This window comes from Microtus pennsylvanicus, chromosome 22, assembly GCF_037038515.1.
Source record: "Microtus pennsylvanicus isolate mMicPen1 chromosome 22, mMicPen1.hap1, whole genome shotgun sequence".
Lineage (NCBI taxonomy): Eukaryota > Metazoa > Chordata > Mammalia > Rodentia > Cricetidae > Microtus > Microtus pennsylvanicus.
In genome coordinates, this window is record NC_134600.1 from 30,753,325 (window position 1) to 30,773,465 (window position 20,141).

The 20,141-nt window shown below is 39.8% G+C and overlaps 1 protein-coding gene across 6 annotated transcripts in view; it reads left to right on the forward strand.

Moving 5' to 3' along the window:
* Cacna2d1 (calcium voltage-gated channel auxiliary subunit alpha2delta 1) overlaps window positions 1-20,141 on the forward strand; it is a 403,873-nt gene that overhangs the window by 364,692 nt on the left and 19,040 nt on the right. For 3 of the 6 annotated variants that reach the window (XM_075956382.1, XM_075956384.1, XM_075956385.1), the window contains 10 exons: window positions 53-129; window positions 1,357-1,377; window positions 1,990-2,050; window positions 11,958-12,055; window positions 14,590-14,677; window positions 15,786-15,848; window positions 16,501-16,604; window positions 17,456-17,542; window positions 18,544-18,611; window positions 19,232-19,270. In XM_075956382.1, coding sequence (XP_075812497.1) covers window positions 53-129; window positions 1,357-1,377; window positions 1,990-2,050; window positions 11,958-12,055; window positions 14,590-14,677; window positions 15,786-15,848; window positions 16,501-16,604; window positions 17,456-17,542; window positions 18,544-18,611; window positions 19,232-19,270 — 706 coding nt within the window. The remainder of the gene's footprint in view (window positions 1-52; window positions 130-1,356; window positions 1,378-1,989; window positions 2,051-11,957; window positions 12,056-14,589; window positions 14,678-15,785; window positions 15,849-16,500; window positions 16,605-17,455; window positions 17,543-18,543; window positions 18,612-19,231; window positions 19,271-20,141) is intronic. The other 3 variants (XM_075956383.1, XM_075956386.1, XM_075956387.1) reach the window with 1 other exon arrangement.

Genomic DNA, 20,141 nt, shown 5'->3' on the forward strand with positions numbered 1-20,141 from the left:
TATGTTTCATTTTTGTTTGTTTGTGTTTATGCTTCTCTTGTTTCTATTGCAGTTTGGCCTTGGTGTTGCCATCCTACAGTTTTTACTATATCAAAGCCAAGCTAGCAGAGACAATAACTCAGGCCAGATGTAAGTACCGTGGGGCAACTGCAGGATCCACTCGCTGTCTCCTAATGTCAGATGCGTGTGCCTAGATTTGGGGATGCCCAAAGCTTAGACATCGTAGTTGGTAGTATTATCCAGTCTCCAGCAATGATTCTAACCCATCCCAAACATGCAAGGAACAAGGAATATTCTACGTGGATAGAATATGAGCAGGTACTCCAGTCGCACTGGTAGTCCCCCCCCCACCCCTGCCTTGCTATGTGCCGAGAATCATTGCGGTGCCATGTCCTCTGTGCCTGTCGTTTTAAGGGTCTGTGAGCTGGTGTACACCGTCTCACACGCTAATGCCAACATGGTCTCCGCTCATGGCACTGTGCTGGCAAAAGCTTTTCCTTTGCTTATCTCTCCTTTCTTTCTTTCTTTCTTTCTTTCTTTCTTTCTTTCTTTTTTTATTTTTTTGCCTTTGGCCAGAATAATGTTGTGCTTGGCAGTTAGCTTGCTTTTTATAATCCAAATTAATGTCTCAGTAACTCAGATAAATTCACTTTTAAGCATCCTTTGGAATGTGGAGTAAATAGCATCAGTAACCATTTCAAGTCTTTTTTAAGTTTTATTTTGTTCTTGATGGCTAGACTTAGTTCATCAAAATGACCATCATATCCTTGGTTCACCACTCCATAGTTACTAGCAAACTAAAGTTTTTTTTTTTTCTGTTAGGCTTTACGAAAAAAAAAATACATATACATATATCTTGTACGAGTTTCTGTCTTTTCCGTGCCTGTCCCTTTACTCTTTGCAGTGGTAGGCACTTGTGTGTTGTGGAAGATTAAAGGATACATTTGCACTGTCACTCAATAGGTATGATGGTCTTTTAACAGCCAGCAGTTCTGCATGAGCTAGCTTTTTATGTGACAGAGGAGGGGATAGCTAGTGAGTCCTTGCTCATCCGTAAGTGCTTCTGTCCCAGAGCTGGCATCATCGGGACTGCGTCTGCATCAACCACTCGGCAAAAACAGACCCTTGAAATAGCCACAGGACGGAGAGGGGGGAAGAGGAAAGTTGACAGAACAGAGCTTCCAGCCTTCCAAATTATGCGTTTTTTTTTCCAAACTACAACTGTACATAAATGGACCTTTGATCTGTGCACAATATTTTTATTCACCGTCATTGAATAAAATATTGCTTTTGACCCCTTTACTTTACCCTCTTTTTCTTTTGTTTCCCTGCTTCCTCTTTCTGATGGATTTACAGCAAAAAAGGGGAAAATGAAGGGCAAGTATTTTCTTGTTGCTCAATTTCTTTATGTTTACTACACAACATTTTTACTTACCACTGTTTTCATTCCTGCTGGATCTTATCCTCTGTGCTTCCCATTTGCTAGAATTTTCTCCATGACTACCCGAAAGTTGGCAGCAGGACAGGGCGGGTGTCCCTGTGTGTGCTCATGTAACCTCTCACACTTAAGTGGGTTTTCATTTCTTTAGACGTAATATGGTGTTTCCTTTTACATCTTTCCACCTACCGATTCATACCTAATATAAGGTTCTTATTGCCTCGCCAAATGCATGAATGAGTTCATTCAAAGCATTTTATCCTGTTATTAAACTACTTCACCGATATTTTAAATGAGACACTTGTTATAAAACCTACTGTCTTAAGATATTTAAGTATATTAGAAGAAGAGTATAGACAGCATTTCCTAGGGGAATACTGCCATAACTGTCTAGTGAAGCTCGCCCATGTTATAATCTTACTACACTGGGAAACACGGAGAATCTTCACAATTGATTTGTTTCATGTTTAAGATATAAATAGTTGTTGTCTCAGACCCTGAAAGCATGTGTTCTGTATTGTTTATCTAATCTTATATCATTAAATTTTCAGATTCAGAAACCCTGAAGCCAGACAATTTTGAAGAATCTGGCTACACCTTCATCGCACCAAGGTTGGTTTTGTTGTTCCGATTTCCTCTTATTGTTGGCCAAGTCCTTCCCAAACGTCCTTAACTGGGGTCAAGATTACTCAGGGTTCATTCTGTGTTATGTTGTGGAGCCAAGGGGACAATGACTATTAAGCTTCCAATATCCTTTTATTCATTCGGATAATAGCTACTAGGGGAGCAATCGTTATAGACGTAGTACTGTGCGAATTCAGATGAATAATGGCAGATAGGAGCGAGGGGCTTTGGTCTTCTGGAATAAACAGTACATCCAGTAAAGGAGGATTGTCTCCTGGAGGTTGTATAGCATATACATATAAGTACATATAAGCACAAAGATACTCCACATATACATGTAATTATTGTGGGAGCATACACACACACACACACACACACACACATACATATATACCCACACACTTAAATATGGAATGCTTTTAGCTCACTGCTGTGTTTTTATATACTCAACACAGAATTCTGGATGGCAGATTTTTATTGAAGAATATTTTTATTATATTTATACACTCAGCAGTATGCATGTAACATGCCACCTAGTTGGGCTGTAAGTTTTTGGCCTTTGCCTTTTCAAGGTTGACAATGTCACCCATTGATTTTGGACCCAGGGACATTACCTCCCCAGACTGTGTGTATGTCATTGTTGCTGGTCCTGATTGCTTGCACTGGTTTAACCACAGCACCCTTGTCTTCTGAGTTCACCTGTGTGAGGCAATGGTGCTGCCTGTCTTCCTGTGGACCAGCCACCCCAACCTGTCCTTGAGGATGCAGTAGGGGACCCTTTTCTTGCAACACAGCAGGCAGGAAAACCACCAGCTTTATGGGGTTCATATAATGTGTAACCAATGCCAACTGGACTTGTTTGTTCTCCAAAAAGTTGTGGCAATATTGACTACTCATTAAAGAACAGGTGGTCTCTGCAGGAGCATCCCCTTTTCCAGAAGCTTTCTTCTCAGTGGGAATCTACAGTCTCCATTAAAGCTGCCATTTTGTCTCTGGCCCATGCTTGTGGGAAACCATAAGTAGCTGGGAAGGTGATGGTCAAGGGCCTTGGTGAAATTCAGGAGATTAAACCGCTTATAGAGGATAGGCCTTTGGGATTTTGACAAAGTAGGTCGGGTCTCTTTGGCGCTGGATGTCCAATGCCTTTTCTTGAACAAAGGATACACCACCATTTTTTCCTCTTTACTTCCTCTTGGTTTGTTTCATTTTCATGTATTGTCCAGCTGGAGGGGAGAAAAATGCATTGCCTCACGTGTGTGTGTGTGTGTGTCTGTGTGTGTGTGTGTGTGTGTGTGTGTGTGACAGAGAGAGATAGTAACATTACCTTATATAATTTGTGGGTCATGTATGCATGTGTTTGCATGTGAGTGTGTAAGTATATGCACCCATGAAGCTGAAAATCTTTTTTTCACTATTGCCTTCCACCTTGTTCCCTAGAAACAGGATCTCTCATTGATTCTGAAACTTTCAAATTCAGCTAGAATGACTAACTAAGAAGCTCCTAGAATCTGCCTGTCGCCTCTTTCCAATTCTGAGATTCCAAGTATGCTTAGCGATGTCCAACCTTATCCCATATGTTTATATGAACATCTTAGCAGGCAATTTGATTTCTCTCATGCAATCACTATCCACGTACATATTTTCATTCCTACTTGAAACTTTTCAATTCTTTAGTTTTACTCCTTTTTTTTATTTTGGGGCTCTGTCTTTAGTAGATAGTATACAGTATCAAAATCCTACTAATGTAGCCTAAATTGTTTAAGAAAAATAGAGACAGAAGTTTCTGTTATTTTAAGTTGCACTTTGTCCAGGAAAATTTTGAAGAACTAAAAAGGGTTCCTGTAGGATGACCAGGAAGTGTAGGCTGGCTGTTCCCGGGTGCCGCAGCACTCACTCACCACAATGATGTTTCACTTGGTGCCCAGATCGAAACTCCGTGCTGATTGGTTGTGTAGTTTTCAGAGTTATCCTTTATTTTTGCACGTGAAAATCACTCAATTCTGCCTCTATTTGAGAAGTGGTAGTATTTGCAACATCTTGAAAAACCACAGTTGGCAAAGCTGATTCTTGACTTCGAGAGAGTCCTTCATTGTGCTGAGGATGGAGTCTCATCATCATCTCCTCGGTACTCCTTGTATCTCTCCCTTGATGTGCCACTGTCCCAACTTTCTTAGCCCTCGCTGGTAACAGATGCAGGATTCTCCCATGAGCTTCATTTATTCCCACACAGAGAAGTTGATGAGAACTGTGCCTACCTGGGCTCTCTCCTTCTGCAAGTCCATCTTCAGGTCACGAGCTATTTCCCACCTACGAGTTGGGATGATGTCTCCCAAATCTAATATGACAGTTCTAACCGCTAGGAACAAGAGATGCAAGTGGCCTGCTGACATGGCAGCAGAGACTCAAACAGATCCCTTCCAGGCTTTGTCCGGGATTTCCACACAGACATTCATGTGTCATGACAGCCTAGCAGGGATGCTTCTCCAATGTGCTTTCAATTCAGTGTTGTGTAAACATTTGTCCCTCTTGTTGGAAAGCTCTTCTCGTGTTTGTTTTCATGAAGAAAATACTACTCTTCCAATGCACAATCTTGAGACATGGCTGCTGTCCTGATCTGCTCCCATTTGCTGATGTCTTACACTACTGGATCCCCGAGTCTTGCCAGGTCTATCTGAGGACCTCTGTATAATTCTGTCACTCTCGCTCCTTTTCCCTAGTGCAGGCCAAGACATTTTGGTGCTTATATCAGGATGTGAGTGGATCTCACATGTCCCCCTTTGCTCCTGCTTTCCAATCCTGTTTCTGTTCTGTGGCTGGAGAGAGTTTTTAAACGTTGAAGTCATCTTTTTCAATTGCTGCTTCCTAACCTGTGGCTCTGCCTTGTTACGGGGATAATCTGGGTCGTTTCCTGCAGCTTTCAAGTGCTCTGTCACCAGGGTGCAGAGTTCTGTTGTGTTTCCCTTTAAGAGAAACTGGGAGACTGCAAACTGGCTGCCTGTTCACTGAAGTAGAGAGAGTCTCATTTTCTCACGAACCATTTCTGGTGGCTATAATGTCTATTCTAGTTTGATTTCTGTTGCTGTCATAAAGCAGTCTGCCCAAGAGCAATTTAGGAGAGGAATGGGTTTATTTACATTTCATTCCAAGTTAAAGTCTTTTATGGAGAGAAGAATGGTCAGGAATTCAGGCTGGAACTTGACAGAGAAACCACACAAGGACACTGCTTGATGGCCAGCTCCCTCTTTTATATAGCACACGACCCCTTTCCTGGGGTGGGATGAACCTTCCTGCAGCAGTTAAAAGTCAACACAGAAATCCACAGACATACCCACAGGTCACACTTGTCTATGCAATCCCTCAACTGAGATTCCCTTCTTAAGTGACTCTAGTCTGTGTCAAGTTGAGAGTTAGTGCTTGTAGGACACAGCCTAAGGGCTACTACGGCAGTAGATTTAACTAGTTCTAACACAGACATCGTGGACTTCGGAGTCTGAGTCACTTGCTGTTTTGCTCTATTTTGAAAGGTTTCCTCGTGCCTAGTCTTTCTTCTACTTTCGTTATGATGCACAAACCCCACTAAATCCTAACCCTCGGCATCAGCTTGGGAGATGCCAGCCATTCCGCTAGTATGTATCCTGCTGATGATGTTATGCAATTCTTCACTTCCCTTACCAAAGATTTAGTCACTTTTCATGTACTCAGTTTACTTCACAGAACCACTATGTGGCCATTTCAATTACTCTTTGACATTCAGTAGTGAATCTCTTGTCCTGGTCACTGGAGATCTGAGTAAATATTTAGTAACCGAAGAATCAAAGAATATATATCACTTTAAAATCTGTATGATTATCTTTAATAATTGTGCTCATATCTGTGTGTGAATATGCATACATGCAGAGACTGGAAGTCATCCTTAGAGAATGTTGCTCCTTGAACGTCATCCATCTTGTCTTTCTAAAACAGAGACTCACATTGGTTTGGAACTTAGCCAACTAAGCCAGGCTTGTAGGCCAGTAAGCCCCAGGGTCCACCATCTCCTCTCTGTGTTGTTCATTACTCTGAATTAGCTCTGGAAGGCTAATTCAGCTCTTGACACCTGCGTTATTTATTATCCTAATTTGTTTTCTGTTGTTTTCATAAAGCACCTTGCCCAAAAGCAACGTAGAGCAAGAAGGGAGTTATATTGACTATACTTCAACAGCATAGTCCATCACTAAAAGAAGTCAGAACAAGAGCTCAAGAAGAACTCCAAAGGCAGGAACTGAAACAGATGGTTGCACCTTCATTGGCAGCCTTTCCTTGAATCTGCATCACATGTTGTCAAGGCTCAGGGTTTTTCCATGATCCTCCAAATTTACAGTTAACTTCAAATGAGGATCTACCTTCACCAACGACTTCTCCTGGTCTTTGTTCTGGGAGACTCTAACTCTGATTCATAGTGCCAAGCATCAACTCCTCTCCATGACCCCTTTGTGCCTGCTAAACCATTACTGTGTGGGAAACTCATTTCAGTTGCCACATTTGTTTAACAACTTGAGATGTAGCCTTGCTCCTGCTGGACTACAGCTTCTGTATACTGCCCCTAAGGACATAATTCTTGGGAAAATTTGCTTCAGGGATGCTAGTCTCTTAATAACAACAGATAATTCTCTAGTCTTAGCATCAACTGTCCCAATAAACCAAAGGTTTCTATTCCATGGACTTTTGTTTTAAGACATTTTCATTTATGTAAATGGGTGTTTTATCTGCATGTAGTCATGTGCACACTGTACATGCCTGGGTCTAAATAGCCAGAAGAGGGTGCTGGATCCCCTGGAACTAGAGTTACAGATGGTGTTAATCTGTTATGTGGGTGCTGGTAGTTGAATCCCCATCCTCTTTTAGAACAGTAACTGTTCTGTCTTAGTTACTTCTATTGTTATGACACATGAGCAACAAAGTCAACTATTATGGAAGAAAACATTTAATTGAGGATTTTTTAAAACCATTTCAGGGGTTTAGTCCAATATCAACATGGCAGGGAGCAGGGTGACATGCATGGCCTAGAGCAGTAACTGAGAGCTCCATTTTTATCTATACACAGTTTGAGAAGTTCCCTCGAGATAGATAGAGATGGCATAGACATCCTAGATCTATTGTCAAAACCTCCGAGCCTACTCCCAGTGACATACTTCCCCCAACGAAGCCACACCTACTTCACCAAGGACACCCCTCCTAATCCTTCTCAAACAGTGCCATTCTCTAGTAACTAGAATTTGAAATATATAAGCCTATTAGAGTCATTCTTATTTAAACCACCACAATAGCTCAAGTAGTGAGTGATCTCTCTGGGCCCCTTCCATAAATTTCTTGTGTGTGTGTGTCTATGTGTATGTGTGTGTGTGTGTGTGTGTGTTGTTTGATTGTTTTAGAACTGTTCTCTCTGTGTAGCCCTGGAGTTATCCTGAAACTCAGTATGTTAACTGAGCAGGCCTTGACCTCACCTCTGATCACACCCACTCATCCCTCTTCATCCCTCAACCTTCCCTACCCTACATACGCTCCCACCCCTGCTACATGCTGGGGTGAAAGTCCTGTGCCACCTCATGACTTGTTATGCCTTGCTCGGCTGTTATCCCTGGGAGACCTCTTCTTTTCTGAATGAGAACAGAAGAGGAGTGGATCTATGGGAGAGGGGGAGTAGGGAGGGGGACTGGGAGTAGCAGAAGAAGGGGAAAACTGCAGTCAGGATGTAATGCAGGAGAGAAGAATAAATGTAAATAAAAAAAGCCCGGCACCACCATGCTCGCTCTAATTTTTTCATAATATTTTTATTGATTATTTGGGAATTTCACATCATGAATCCCAGCACATTCATTTCCAAGTCCTCCTAAATCCATTTTTCCACCCTTGGTATCTTCCTCCCCACAAAAAAAAGAAAGAGGAGGAGGAGGAAGAAGAAGAAGAAGGAGGAGGAGGAGGAGGAGGAGAAAAAGACAAGTACAATTTGTGTTGCTCATATACTCACTGAAACATGGTCAAAACAACTCCCCATGGCCAGCCTCTTAAAGAAGACTGAGTTCTCCATCCCTACCCCCACCAGAAGCCATCAGATCTTAATCTTTAGACTCAGGTCCTGGCAAGCCACACACTCGTGGCGTGTTCGCTTCTGGCACAGTATGCTGTGTGGTTTTCAGTTGTCACCCGTATGCTCTTATTATCTGACAACTGACTCCACCAACAAAGACTTCATTCAGCGTTCCTCGGGAATGTATTGTTTAAATTATCTCCTCCGTTGCTAGACTCACTCAATGTTCACACTATCACACAATATCTTTTGTTATCATCATACAGCAAAAGAGTACATAACAACTTCATAAGTGAGCTATGCCTAGGGAGGGCGGGGTCTAATTGATTGGTCTGAACAATAGAACTTTTCTGTTTGCTGATACAAGTCAAAATTGCTCTCAATTTAGAGTTCGGTGACAGTAAGAGGTGACAGGCAGGGTGTTCACCTAGAGAAAGGGTGAATTAAGGAGAAACCAGAGTTCTCTGGTATTCCTGGCCAATAGCCACAACAGAACAAAAGACATTTCCAACTACTGGCCAAAGAGAAGAATGAGAACTCTTTGCTTTTAGAGCCTCGGCTCCAGAATCTCTCTGGTCCTTTGCTGTCCAATGTCAGAAAGGACACAAATTAATTATCTAAAGACACACTGTCTCGGGGTTAGCCCTTCACCAGTCAGATGCCCCTGGGGAACTCCTGTGGCTTCTCTGAATGTCAGTTTTCTACGCTTTACCATTTTAAATGCCTTTGTTTAAAGCATTTTTCAATTAGAAGGATAAAATCAAGGCAGACATGTTTTTAAATAATAAAATGGTAGTCCAGATATGGTTTGAATAATAATTCGGAGGTTTTTTTTATCTATTCCTTCTAAAATCTTGCTTTCAGCTTCTAGCTTGTGAGATAATAATTCAAATTTAATATAGATGTTTTAGACTTCAGGGCTACTCTTACTTCTGAAACAGCAAAGCCTTTTGGGCAAGTCAGATTTAGCTTTCTTGACAACCCAATACATTTACATTATGAAAACTTTCTAAACTTTGCCTCTAAACTCTGAGTTTTTCATAGCAAGATTATTGTATCTAAAATATTAAGCATAATTTTAAAAATGTGTTAAGTTGGTCTCAACCAAAATTATTATAGTTTGCCGTGCACCTCGCCCCCATGGCTGCGCTCAGTTCGTGAACTTCGGGAAAGGGGGCTGGAGGTTGAGAATACAGACGCAGAGACAGACCGACACGCAGACCTTTTAACACTGGTACCAAAAGCCCCAAAAATGCTCCCTTTATTGTGTTCAGGGGCAGATTATATAGAGATAGCCACGCCCCAGCCAAACCCACCAGAAACCACTCTCCTGCCCTCAGGAACTCCTGAAGGTCTCGTGCTCAGTGCAGCTGTAGGCACTCAGATCAGGGGAAAACAAGTTGTTTACAAGACATTCAGGATCTGGGGTCTCACTGCTCCCAACAAAAGATTTTTTATTTTTCAACTAAAATTTGTTATAAACCAAACTTTTTAATTTTGGTTTTGAAGCTCTGACTCTGTCCAGCTCCGTTGTTAAGGGCTCTGCGTTTAGGTGTTTGCTTTTCTTCTTGAGATACTTAACACTTCCCCTGATCTTGAATGCTAGCTGTTTCTATTGGCTGGGTGAGCTTGATTGATTGAATAGTGAGCTTCATGTAGTTTCGTTGTCTTTATGTGTCCTATATTTCTAAATCAGGACTGTAAGATTTGCAGAACTTGTTAGTTCCTGTTCGTAATATCTGCAGAGTCCAGCTATATTCTTCGTGGGAAATCAATGCTCTCGGCCCCCTTTGGCTCTTTGCAGAAGCAATGCAAGCTGATGGTCTGTAGAGAAGCAACGGTTGCTATTGTAAGGTGCCTACAGGAGGGCAAAAGACAGTTTCTCTAGCAGCCTTTCTTGAACCGCCAGCCCCCGAATCACAACACAGAGACTTAATATTAGTTTTGCATGTATGGCCTTAGTTAGGCTTTTCCCACCGGCTCTTAGCCCTGATTTCAGGCTGTTTCTCTTCGTGTACGTTTTGGTAGTTACCTTTCCTTCATTCTGTATGTCCTACTTGCCCGCTTTCTCTGCGTCTAGCTGGCTGATGGCTGTCTGGCTGAGTGGCCCGTGGCATCTCCCTCTCTTTCGCCCTTGTTCTCTCTCTTCAATGGAGATTACTCCTCTGCCTAGCTATTGGTCAGTTATGCTTTTATTAGGCCAATCAGGTTTCTCGAGACAGACAAAGCAAAACAAATTCAGCACATCTTTACGTAGTTGAACAAATGTAACACGCTTTTACATAGTGAAAGTAGCATCCCGCAACCTAAGCGAATGTCGTACATCTTTACATAAAGTAATATTCCACAACAAATTCGCTTTAAATTATCCATGACTGAAGCAATAAACTAACTTTACTAACTTTCTCAGTGCTCATCTCGAAAAGGGGAAGTGGTCCTCCACGATGAGCAATCAGTTCTGCCACATTCTAGAGTAACCCAGCTCTTCCAAGGAAAGCACTGTGCAGACCATCTTCTCTTTTGCTTTAAAACCAATGCTATTTCATGTGAGAGATGACAGATAAACCACACCCATTCATGGTAAGACACTCAGCAGACAATTTTCAGTAATGGGTCGAATGAGCCCTTTACCCGAAACCTCTGTGGCCCAGTATATAAGCTAGAAAGCAAAGGTCGGATTTGGAGGAACTTATATCACTTCTGTGAGTGTGGCAACATCTTGGTACAGATTTGCGTTAGCTTGTGAGTTCTATAATGATACGAATGATTTGGGTTTGATTAATGATCATGCCTAAATGATTTGATTAGGCCTTAAAATTATCACACTTTTCTAAGTAATCAATTCATGATATTATAAATTTATCCAAAGTACAAGGTAAACATTGGCTTTTAATAGAATATACAAATTTATTGACATTTTAAATTCACTTACTTCAAATCTAAAAATTGCTAATAAGTTTTGGTTATTGAAAAATAAAATGTACATGATTGGAAAAGACTATTACAATAATTCTATTTTACACAGTGTGGTAGTGGTGTATGCCTGTAATCCCAGGATGTGGGAAGACAGAAGTGAGAGGTTTACTCAAAATTGGAGGCCAGGACAGGCGGTAGTGGCGCACGCCTTTAATCCCAGCACTCAGGAGGCAGAGGCAGGCGGATCTCTGGGAGTTCGAGGCCAGCCTGGTCTACAAGAGCTAGTTCTGGAACAGGCACCAAAGCTACAGAGAAACCCTGTCTCGAAAAACCAAAAAAAAAAAAAAAAATTGGAGGCCAGCCTCCACTACATAGCAAATTTCAGGGCCACATAGTAAGACCCCATCTCAAGAACACCAAAAATTAAACAAACAAGCCAAGATCCCTTTTCTCCTAACTGTCTATTTTGGAGGACATATTTTCTTAATGTCCCTCAAAATAAATCAAGAATTTAAGATGTTTGTAAATATGTAAAAGAATTGCCATGTATTTTTAACCTTAAGCTATAGATGGATATGAAGAAGTATGTTAATATATGATGATCTTATTAATATTATCATGAATCATTAAAGTTGTCTTAATATGACATTTATAAAAGCCACAATTTACCATGCTATTTCAGTGAATACATTTGTGTTGCGCGCCCTCTCTCCAGAGACCACGCAGTGAATATGTACTGTCCATGGTCTCACCACTCACTAACAGGGACCTATTTCATTTTAGAGATAAGAAAATGCGGGTAAGAAGCTCAATTGCTTGTAAAGCCATCCGACCAATAGATACTGTTTCTGCAAGCTGTAAATTGCAAAGTTTTGATTTTAATATCTTAAATATTCAAATCTTGTTTTTCAGAGAGTACTGCAATGACCTTAAACTCTCCGATAATAATACTGAATTTCTTTTAAATTTCAATGAATTTATTGATAGAAAAACTCCAAATAACCCTTCCTGTAAGTATATATGATTTGTAATATGTGCCTCAGTGATTGTGTCCGAAATGGTCAGTTTGGTTTATGTGATCAAATCTCAGGATAATCATGACAGCTTATCGGTGGACTGTTTTATTTACTACATTCATTTTAGTGGTAACAGCAATTTATTCCTTAACTTTTTATATGAAAACAATATCATTTCATTATTAAGTGAAATCAAGTTTTCAGAGCAAGGTAGTCAGTACAGGAAAGCAGTTATATAGTATGCTCACCCTAGTTCCTCTTATATTCTGAAAGTTTGGTGTGAGTCGTCTTGTGAAGATTTTCGTTACAGTGCACTTGCTATGTAGAGAAAAACAGGGTATGCTCTTTGAATACGTTATGTCTTCAAATGTGTGTTTTCATATGGATAGAGTACAAAGAACAATCACCATTACAATGCACTTGCTATGGAGAGAAAATCATAGGGTATGCTCTTTGAATACGTTATGTCTTCAAATGTGTATGTTTTCATATGGATAGAGTACATTGAACAATCACAAAGTCTTTTTCTTTCCTTATGACTTAGTTTGATCATAAGCCACTTTGTCTAAAACTAGACTTCTGTAGTTGCATACCTCCGAAGACAAATCTGGTGGAAAGAGACAGAGACGTTGTAATATTTAATTTGAGCTATCATAGTTGTCTCTTTGCTAAACCTACATCATTCACCCTTGAGAATTTTGCTCAGATGCATAGTTTCTAAGCTTTAAACATCTAATAATCAAAAGGTCTTCACAGTAAAAAATGACTTAGAAGGCTTCTACCTCGAACAATTCGAGTGAGAGATAAGTGAGGGAAAGCAAAGCTACATCAAAATTTACCCCAAGAAATAGAATTTGAAAAACGGAACAAATGGGTGAAGCATCCACTCCCTCTTTTTATTTCTCTTCTTTTTCCTTTTAAAAAGTAATTATTTCCGCATTTCTATTATTAAAGCACTTCTCTCAGTTATCCAAAGTCAGAAAGCATCCTTCTCAAAGCTGCCTCTCCAACCTGAATCGTTATTTTGGAAAACTGAGTTGTCCAGCTTTCCCCCGCTTACATAAACAGCTATCAGTGAAGATTATACAAATCTTACTTGAAGCAGATGAGATTTTTGTCAGGAATGTGAGAAGAAAGTGCCTGTAGATTTTCTCAAAGTTTCATGCCCTGAGAGCAGACAGGCCACAAGAGGCAAAGGGGATAAGCTATGCTCTTTGATCTTGGGCCTCATTTTCTCTTCTTTCTATTACCTTTGAACCTGGGCAGGCATGCTCCTCGGTTATTACAGAAATGACAGCTGACAGCCTGTGCTCTTGAACTGATATTGCTACATTCAAAAATCCGGTTTTAGAATAGTGCTAGTATAGGATAGTTCTAACCCTTTCCCCTACACCAAAACAAACACAAAAATGGACATTTATAGGACTTTCAAGAAGTCAAATTCATGGTGTAATACTATGTTTCACTGTGGAATGTGGAACAGTTAATGTTCCCTTTCCTTATTTAAAAAAAGGTGAAGTAGCATGACATTTGTTTCATTTCTACTTGATAACTTCATTTAATAGTCCTATCTACACATGAGTGTGTATTGCATATATCTACATACATGTATTAACTGAAGCCACCATGTTGAGCTCCATAACCAAAAAAAAAAACAGAAAAAAGGACATTTGCTCATTGTTCCCTAAAAATCCATAAAGCAGATGTCTTCTTGGATTTTCATCTACCATTTATTTTTATTTAAGCTTTTTCTTGAGAGTTACATACAAGAGTATTGTATTCAAATCCTTTCCTCCCTTGCCTGACCTCCTTCCAATGCCTCCCACTGCTACTCCCTCTCAAGTTCATGACCTCTTCTTCTTCAATCACTACTGTCATATATGTATGAATGCAGATATATGTTAAGTATATATTCATATATATATAAGTATGCATATATACATATTTGTGTTTATAAATACTTAAGATATACTCAATATGTGAATCTTTATACATATATACATATCATATATATGCAATACAAGTCACACGTACAACCTCTTGTGTCCAGTTAGTGTGTTGCTCCTATATATATATGTTTAGGACTGACCACTAGGAACAGGAGATCCTATCAGGGGCTTGTCCCTGGAGAAGTCCCTATAGAAGCGGCCTATAGTTCTTCATCAGTGAGGCCTCATAAAGCTTCCCCTGTGCATGTTGGCATAGCAACTATCCCTGTTTTTGCGCAGTGCCTGGCTGGGCCACATTGTTGTTTAGTTTCCATACATGTCGCTGCCTTGTCGTGCCTAGAAGCAGATGTCTTTAGATAAAGCACTTTCTCTCGTTAGCAACTGGCTTTCAAAATACTAATTCATTCATGGCCCCAGTGCGGCGGGTAAGATTAATGGTGCAGAAAATGCACAACTTATCTGGACTATTCCTGCATAGCTACTCAACTGGTTTGGAAAGTAGTAAATATATTTGTTTCGATGTTATTTGACTTGAAAAACTATGTGAGTTCAAACAAAGATACCATTTTTCTGTGTTAGGTAATGCAGATTTGATTAATAGAATCTTGCTGGATGCTGGTTTTACAAATGAACTTGTCCAAAATTACTGGAGTAAGCAGAAAAATATGTAAGTATAGAAATATATCTATCTATCTATCTATATATCTATCTATCTAGATATACACATATATACATATACATATTGTATTTTAGTTACACACATCTCTGGGAAATTCTTAGATAATACACCTCATAAATTCAGTTAGTTATGTAGCTTTAGAAGTGATTTCTCAGGAAATCATTTTACAATGATTCATCATTTGTATTTTCAGTTGTGAGTGGCATTCAGTGGTAATATTGGCCATTTGTGAGCATTACATGTTAATATGACTCAAACACATTAAATGGGCATGGTTGTGTGTGCGTGTTTGTGTGAATTAGTGTTTCTAGTGAATGCTTAGTTGACTCGCCCCTGACACACGTTGCTCCCTTCCTCAAGAATTGAGACATTGCTGCGTGCTTCTCTCGTCTCTGCTCTTTTCCAGTCAATCACCACGCTTCCCTCATCTTTGTAATCAAGATCCTAAAATATCATTTCCCAGCAATTACATCAGCCAAGACTTGTGCCTTTAGTGATTTCCTTCCCGGTTCCCAGTTTCAAGTCTGTTTCCCCTACACGGGTTTCCTGCCATAGTCCTGTTTCTAAAGCGCTTTAGTGTAAAGATAAAGATGGAGCCTGAAGGCAGGCATGCTGGTCCATGCCGAGAATCTCAGCACTTAGGAACTGAGGCCCAGCCAGCACAGCTCAGCCTTGGCATAGACCAAATTCTGTCTCAGAGAGCTGGGGAGGGGCAGCTCTTAAGCATGAATTTCCAGACCACTCATAGGCGGTCCCTTTAAGGAAACTCATCCCGGAGAATCGACTTCCTGTCCCTGTATCTTACAACACTCTCACAAACACCAGGCTCCTTCCTAGCTTCCCCTTTTCTCTATACACGGATGTCCTCCGTATTCCCTGCCCGTCAGTCGTCAAAGGGCAACTCCATCCTTCTTTCCACTATGGTGACTCTTAAGTATACTAACCCCGAGCGTTTAATGTCCTAGATCATTATCCTGCCATTCCGCGTGTGTTGATAGGTGTAACGTGCTCTCCTTGATTTCCCTTTGGACGGTGAGCACCCAGCTTGGTGTCTTAGCACGTTCTTTCACGTGCCTCCTTTTATCTTCTGTTTTAGCAAAGGAGTGAAAGCCCGCTTCGTGGTGACTGATGGTGGGATTACCAGAGTTTATCCCAAAGAGTAAGTTCAAATAACCCCTGTAAAAACGGGTTCATCGCCACAGCCCGTGCCAAGGGTCCGCTTGGTTGCCATGTAAGGAAGCTATTCTCTGGGGAAACCGGTCATCGTTAGTAGATTAAATTGCACTATTGCTTAAAGCGTTTATGTTAATAAAATATTCCATTCCCCTGGACAATATTATTATAGGGTGTTGCAATGGCAGTTGCTAGTCATATTTGTATACATTCATTACAAAATTTAGAAGAGGTTGAAAGCGATGTTCCTTTATGCAGATACAGTCCAAATGGGCTTTATGACCATATTGGGACCGAGAGCAGAATTAGCTTAGCACAATCCTTACTTACATTGGTTTTTCATGCCTCATGTCCCTTTTTATCTTAAGAACAGTTCCTGCAGTGGGCTGAATAGATACCAGGCTTATTAATACTAATTAACGGACTTAACTTTAATTTCTCAACTGAGAGTCAGCTTTTCCTCATTCTGATTATGCTGATATATTGCTTAGTAATGAGTATCGGTTATGCTATCCGTACTTGACTTCCTTAGGCATACCTGAATAGCAGATATGTCTTTAGAAATATATTTCCACGAAGGGAACTCAGATTATCATGTGCTTAAAGAATATAAATGAGGAGAGCCATTTCCTCCCTAGGGCTGGAGAGAACTGGCAGGAAAACCCAGAGACGTATGAGGACAGCTTCTACAAGCGAAGCCTGGATAATGATAACTATGTCTTCACCGCGCCGTACTTCAACAGTGAGTAGGCTTTGGAATCCGGGTTTTTCAGTTCCTTTTCTATCTTAAAGCAAATATTTTGCCTGGTCCCTCTCCCTTCAAATCAATATATTTTGTTAACCTGCCCAGAATAGTCATTATTCAGCCTATAATATACACAAGAGATTGGGGAAATAGAAAAGAAGCATGCATTTGGATGAAGAAATAGAATGCATACACATGAAGAAGCCATCCAGCAGTGCAGGGCTGGAATCTGTGCAGGCATGCACAGTAAGTAAGAACATATGGAGCTAATCCCATGTATTTCAGCTACTACATTCAGACATGGCTAATGACATAGGTTGGTGTATAGAGATGAATTGTATCTTATCTGCGGTAATGGTATAATTTGCTATCTATAATAAGTAGTAATCCATCTTTTAATATAATTTATATGATTCTTTGCTGTCCTGCCACAAAACCCTCTTGAGTTCATCCCTTCAGTCTCTGTGTATGTAGCTACTTTATTCCTCATAACTGAAATCCATAAGTTTTCAGAGTTGTATACACAGACATACATCTTGCATAAGGCAAAGCCTGCTTTGTGACTCCAAGATCATTCTTTCCATTTCCCTCCAAAAGCTTCGCCACCATTTTAAAATATTCCACGGCTGTAATTGGACCGTGCATCCATTATATTATGGAAGCAGATGAAATCAAGTTGAGTAATTCATGACAATAAATGAATAAATAAAAATCAGCTCTGGATTCTTCAAACTTCTTTGGTATTTGCAGAAAGAAAAAGAATACCAAAACCTTTTTATCTGTAGAATGACCATTCAAAGTCTCAGAACTATGATTCATCTAGATTAGTCTGTTTGCTTTTCTTTTAGAAAGTGGACCCGGCGCATATGAATCTGGCATTATGGTAAGCAAAGCTGTCGAACTGTATATCCAAGGAAAACTTCTTAAGCCTGCAGGTAAGCATGCATTGTGTGTACAGGTGACCACAGTTAAATAAGATACTACATTGCATCATAAATGGGAAACACTTATTTGGGAGATCAAAATTTTAAATCTGGGATAGATCTTGCAATGCTACTCTGTCAGCTTCTCCTGTTTTCAAACGCACGAAAGACTGGTGCCAAGGTCGTACATGTTTGTAATCATTTAAACATGAAATTACGTTTACATACCTGTATACTAGACTACTATGTAGCTGCCGAAAACAGGGCTGGGTCTGTCTAAAATTGTTCAGCTATTTGGAAAAACATTAACTCAACCAGGCAATCCAAGCAGACTAATGCAAACGAGAACTAGAAGTGGGCTGGAGTCAGTGCGTACAATAAAATAAGATCCAGTAGAATTTGTCGTTAGATGGCCCAATGTTGCTTGCAGTTATAGTTAGAGAGACGAGATGGAAAGGGGAAGGGGAGCAGGAGCTTCTGCTCCTGGGAACTATGTTACCCTATCTACAGTTCTACTTCTAGGCTTCACTCCATTATTGACTCCCTCCTTCGCCGCTGTTCGCTCAATTGCTAATTTACTTCCTACTTACCGCTTAGTCTCTCAGCTGCTCACTGTTGCCCGCCTTTCCCAAAAGCTCATATGCTCTTCTGTCAACAAATGTTTCTTATGAATCTAATGCTTGAACTGGCAGGGTTAGAGACATCTTTTATATATACTGCACTAATGATCATATATTTTTAATATCAACACTCATCTTTTTAGGTTAGACTATTAATAAGACAGCCCAATTGAGGCTATTTTTTTTTAAATTGCTTGAAATGTAAAATATACTTTATGGAATAGTTTAAGACTATAAAAACTATATCGTAATGATTCCAGAAACTTTACTTCTATAAAAATTCTTATTGAATATCAAGTTTATTAGTTAGTTTATAAATTGTCTAAGTTGTTACATCGCGAAGATGGTATTATAACAATCATGACTTCAAATTAATTTATATTATTTTTTCAGTTGTGGGGATTAAAATTGATGTAAATTCCTGGATAGAAAATTTTACCAAAACTTCAATCAGGGACCCGGTAAGATTTTTTTTTTAATTATTCAACTATGATTAATAGTTTTAAAGTTCACCTACTGAAAATGATCCTTATATAGTGGCAAAGTAAACTTCCAGGGTCGCTCCCTTCAATAGAAAGAGAAATTCCCATTTTCAAAGCCTGTGTTTTCCTAGGCCATACAATGAAAACTGTCTCAGGCTGAGAACTGGAAATGCTCATACAGATTCATATTGATTGATATTTTCTGGCTTTAAAGATAAAACTAGGGGGCTTTAAAGATAAAACTAGGGGGCTGGAGAGATGGCTCAGTGGTTAAGAGCATTGCCTGCTCTTCCAAAGGTCCTGAGTTCAATTCCCGGCAACACAACCATCTGTAATGAGGTCTGGCGCCCTCTTCTGGCCTGCAGACATACACACAGACAGAATATTGTATACATAACAAATAAATATTTTTTTAAAAAAAAAAACAGATAAAACTAGTATCCCTTATAAGCTCTAATTGTTTGCTCTCATTTAGATTAGATAAAAGATATTCCAGGCTCTCTTATTATAAGAAGGTAGGTATTAAATTAAACTGATTTAAATCTGTGACAAGGTGATTTTAATTCTTTTTTTTTTTCCTTTTTCTTTTTTTATTCTAGTGTGCTGGTCCTGTTTGCGACTGCAAAAGAAACAGCGATGTAAGCAGATTCTCGAAAATCAATTTGACTGGACTGTGTCTGTTTCTCTTACTTACCAAATAGTAAATCATGTCCATGATTGAAAAGATCCAGGAATTTTTTTTTTATCTAATGCTAACAAATTCTATAGATGACTGATTCATGCAGGCATTTTAAATGCTTCTTCAGGAAATATTTAACCTTAAGGGAAGGGGAAGGGGAAGAGTCATGTCCACATGGACCATGTCTTGTTCAGTACTGGTGAAGGTGGAGTCTTTGGACTGCCTGCAACTTCATTTTTCAAGAAGTTTCTAAGCAGAGCACTGTTTTCAAATGGAGTCTGCCCTCAAAGAATGAAAGCCACCTTAGTCCAGGTCCTGACGGTGCTCTAAGCAGCATGCTAGGGAAACTGGTCCAGGAACTGGGAAAGGATGACACTGGCGACAACCTGTCTCTTTGTGTCTGTCTGAGACCGCCACCGGAAGAGCAGGCTTCCATCTTTCTGATGACTCCTACTTCTGGAAACCCATAAGCCACACCTTTCATTACTTTAGAGTTTATTTACTTCATTTACTTTCCCATCGGCCCTGGTAAATAGTCGCTTTAGAGCAAACTGTTTTCAAATTGGGAACATTGCTTATTGTGTTTCCCACTTGGAAGACAAGTCTTTAATCATGATTTTGTTTAACATAAGCTATTAAATTTTCACACATTTAAACCAGATAGAAAGTTCTCTTCTATGAGCATGTTCTCTTTTTTCCTTCTTGTGTAAACCTCCCGTTATCCAACTAAATATTTTTAATAAGGTAATGCAAAATAGTTTTTCATATTTACTCCTTGACTTTTCTTGAGTCTATGAAATATAGTAAATAAAAAATATAAATGGCTTCTT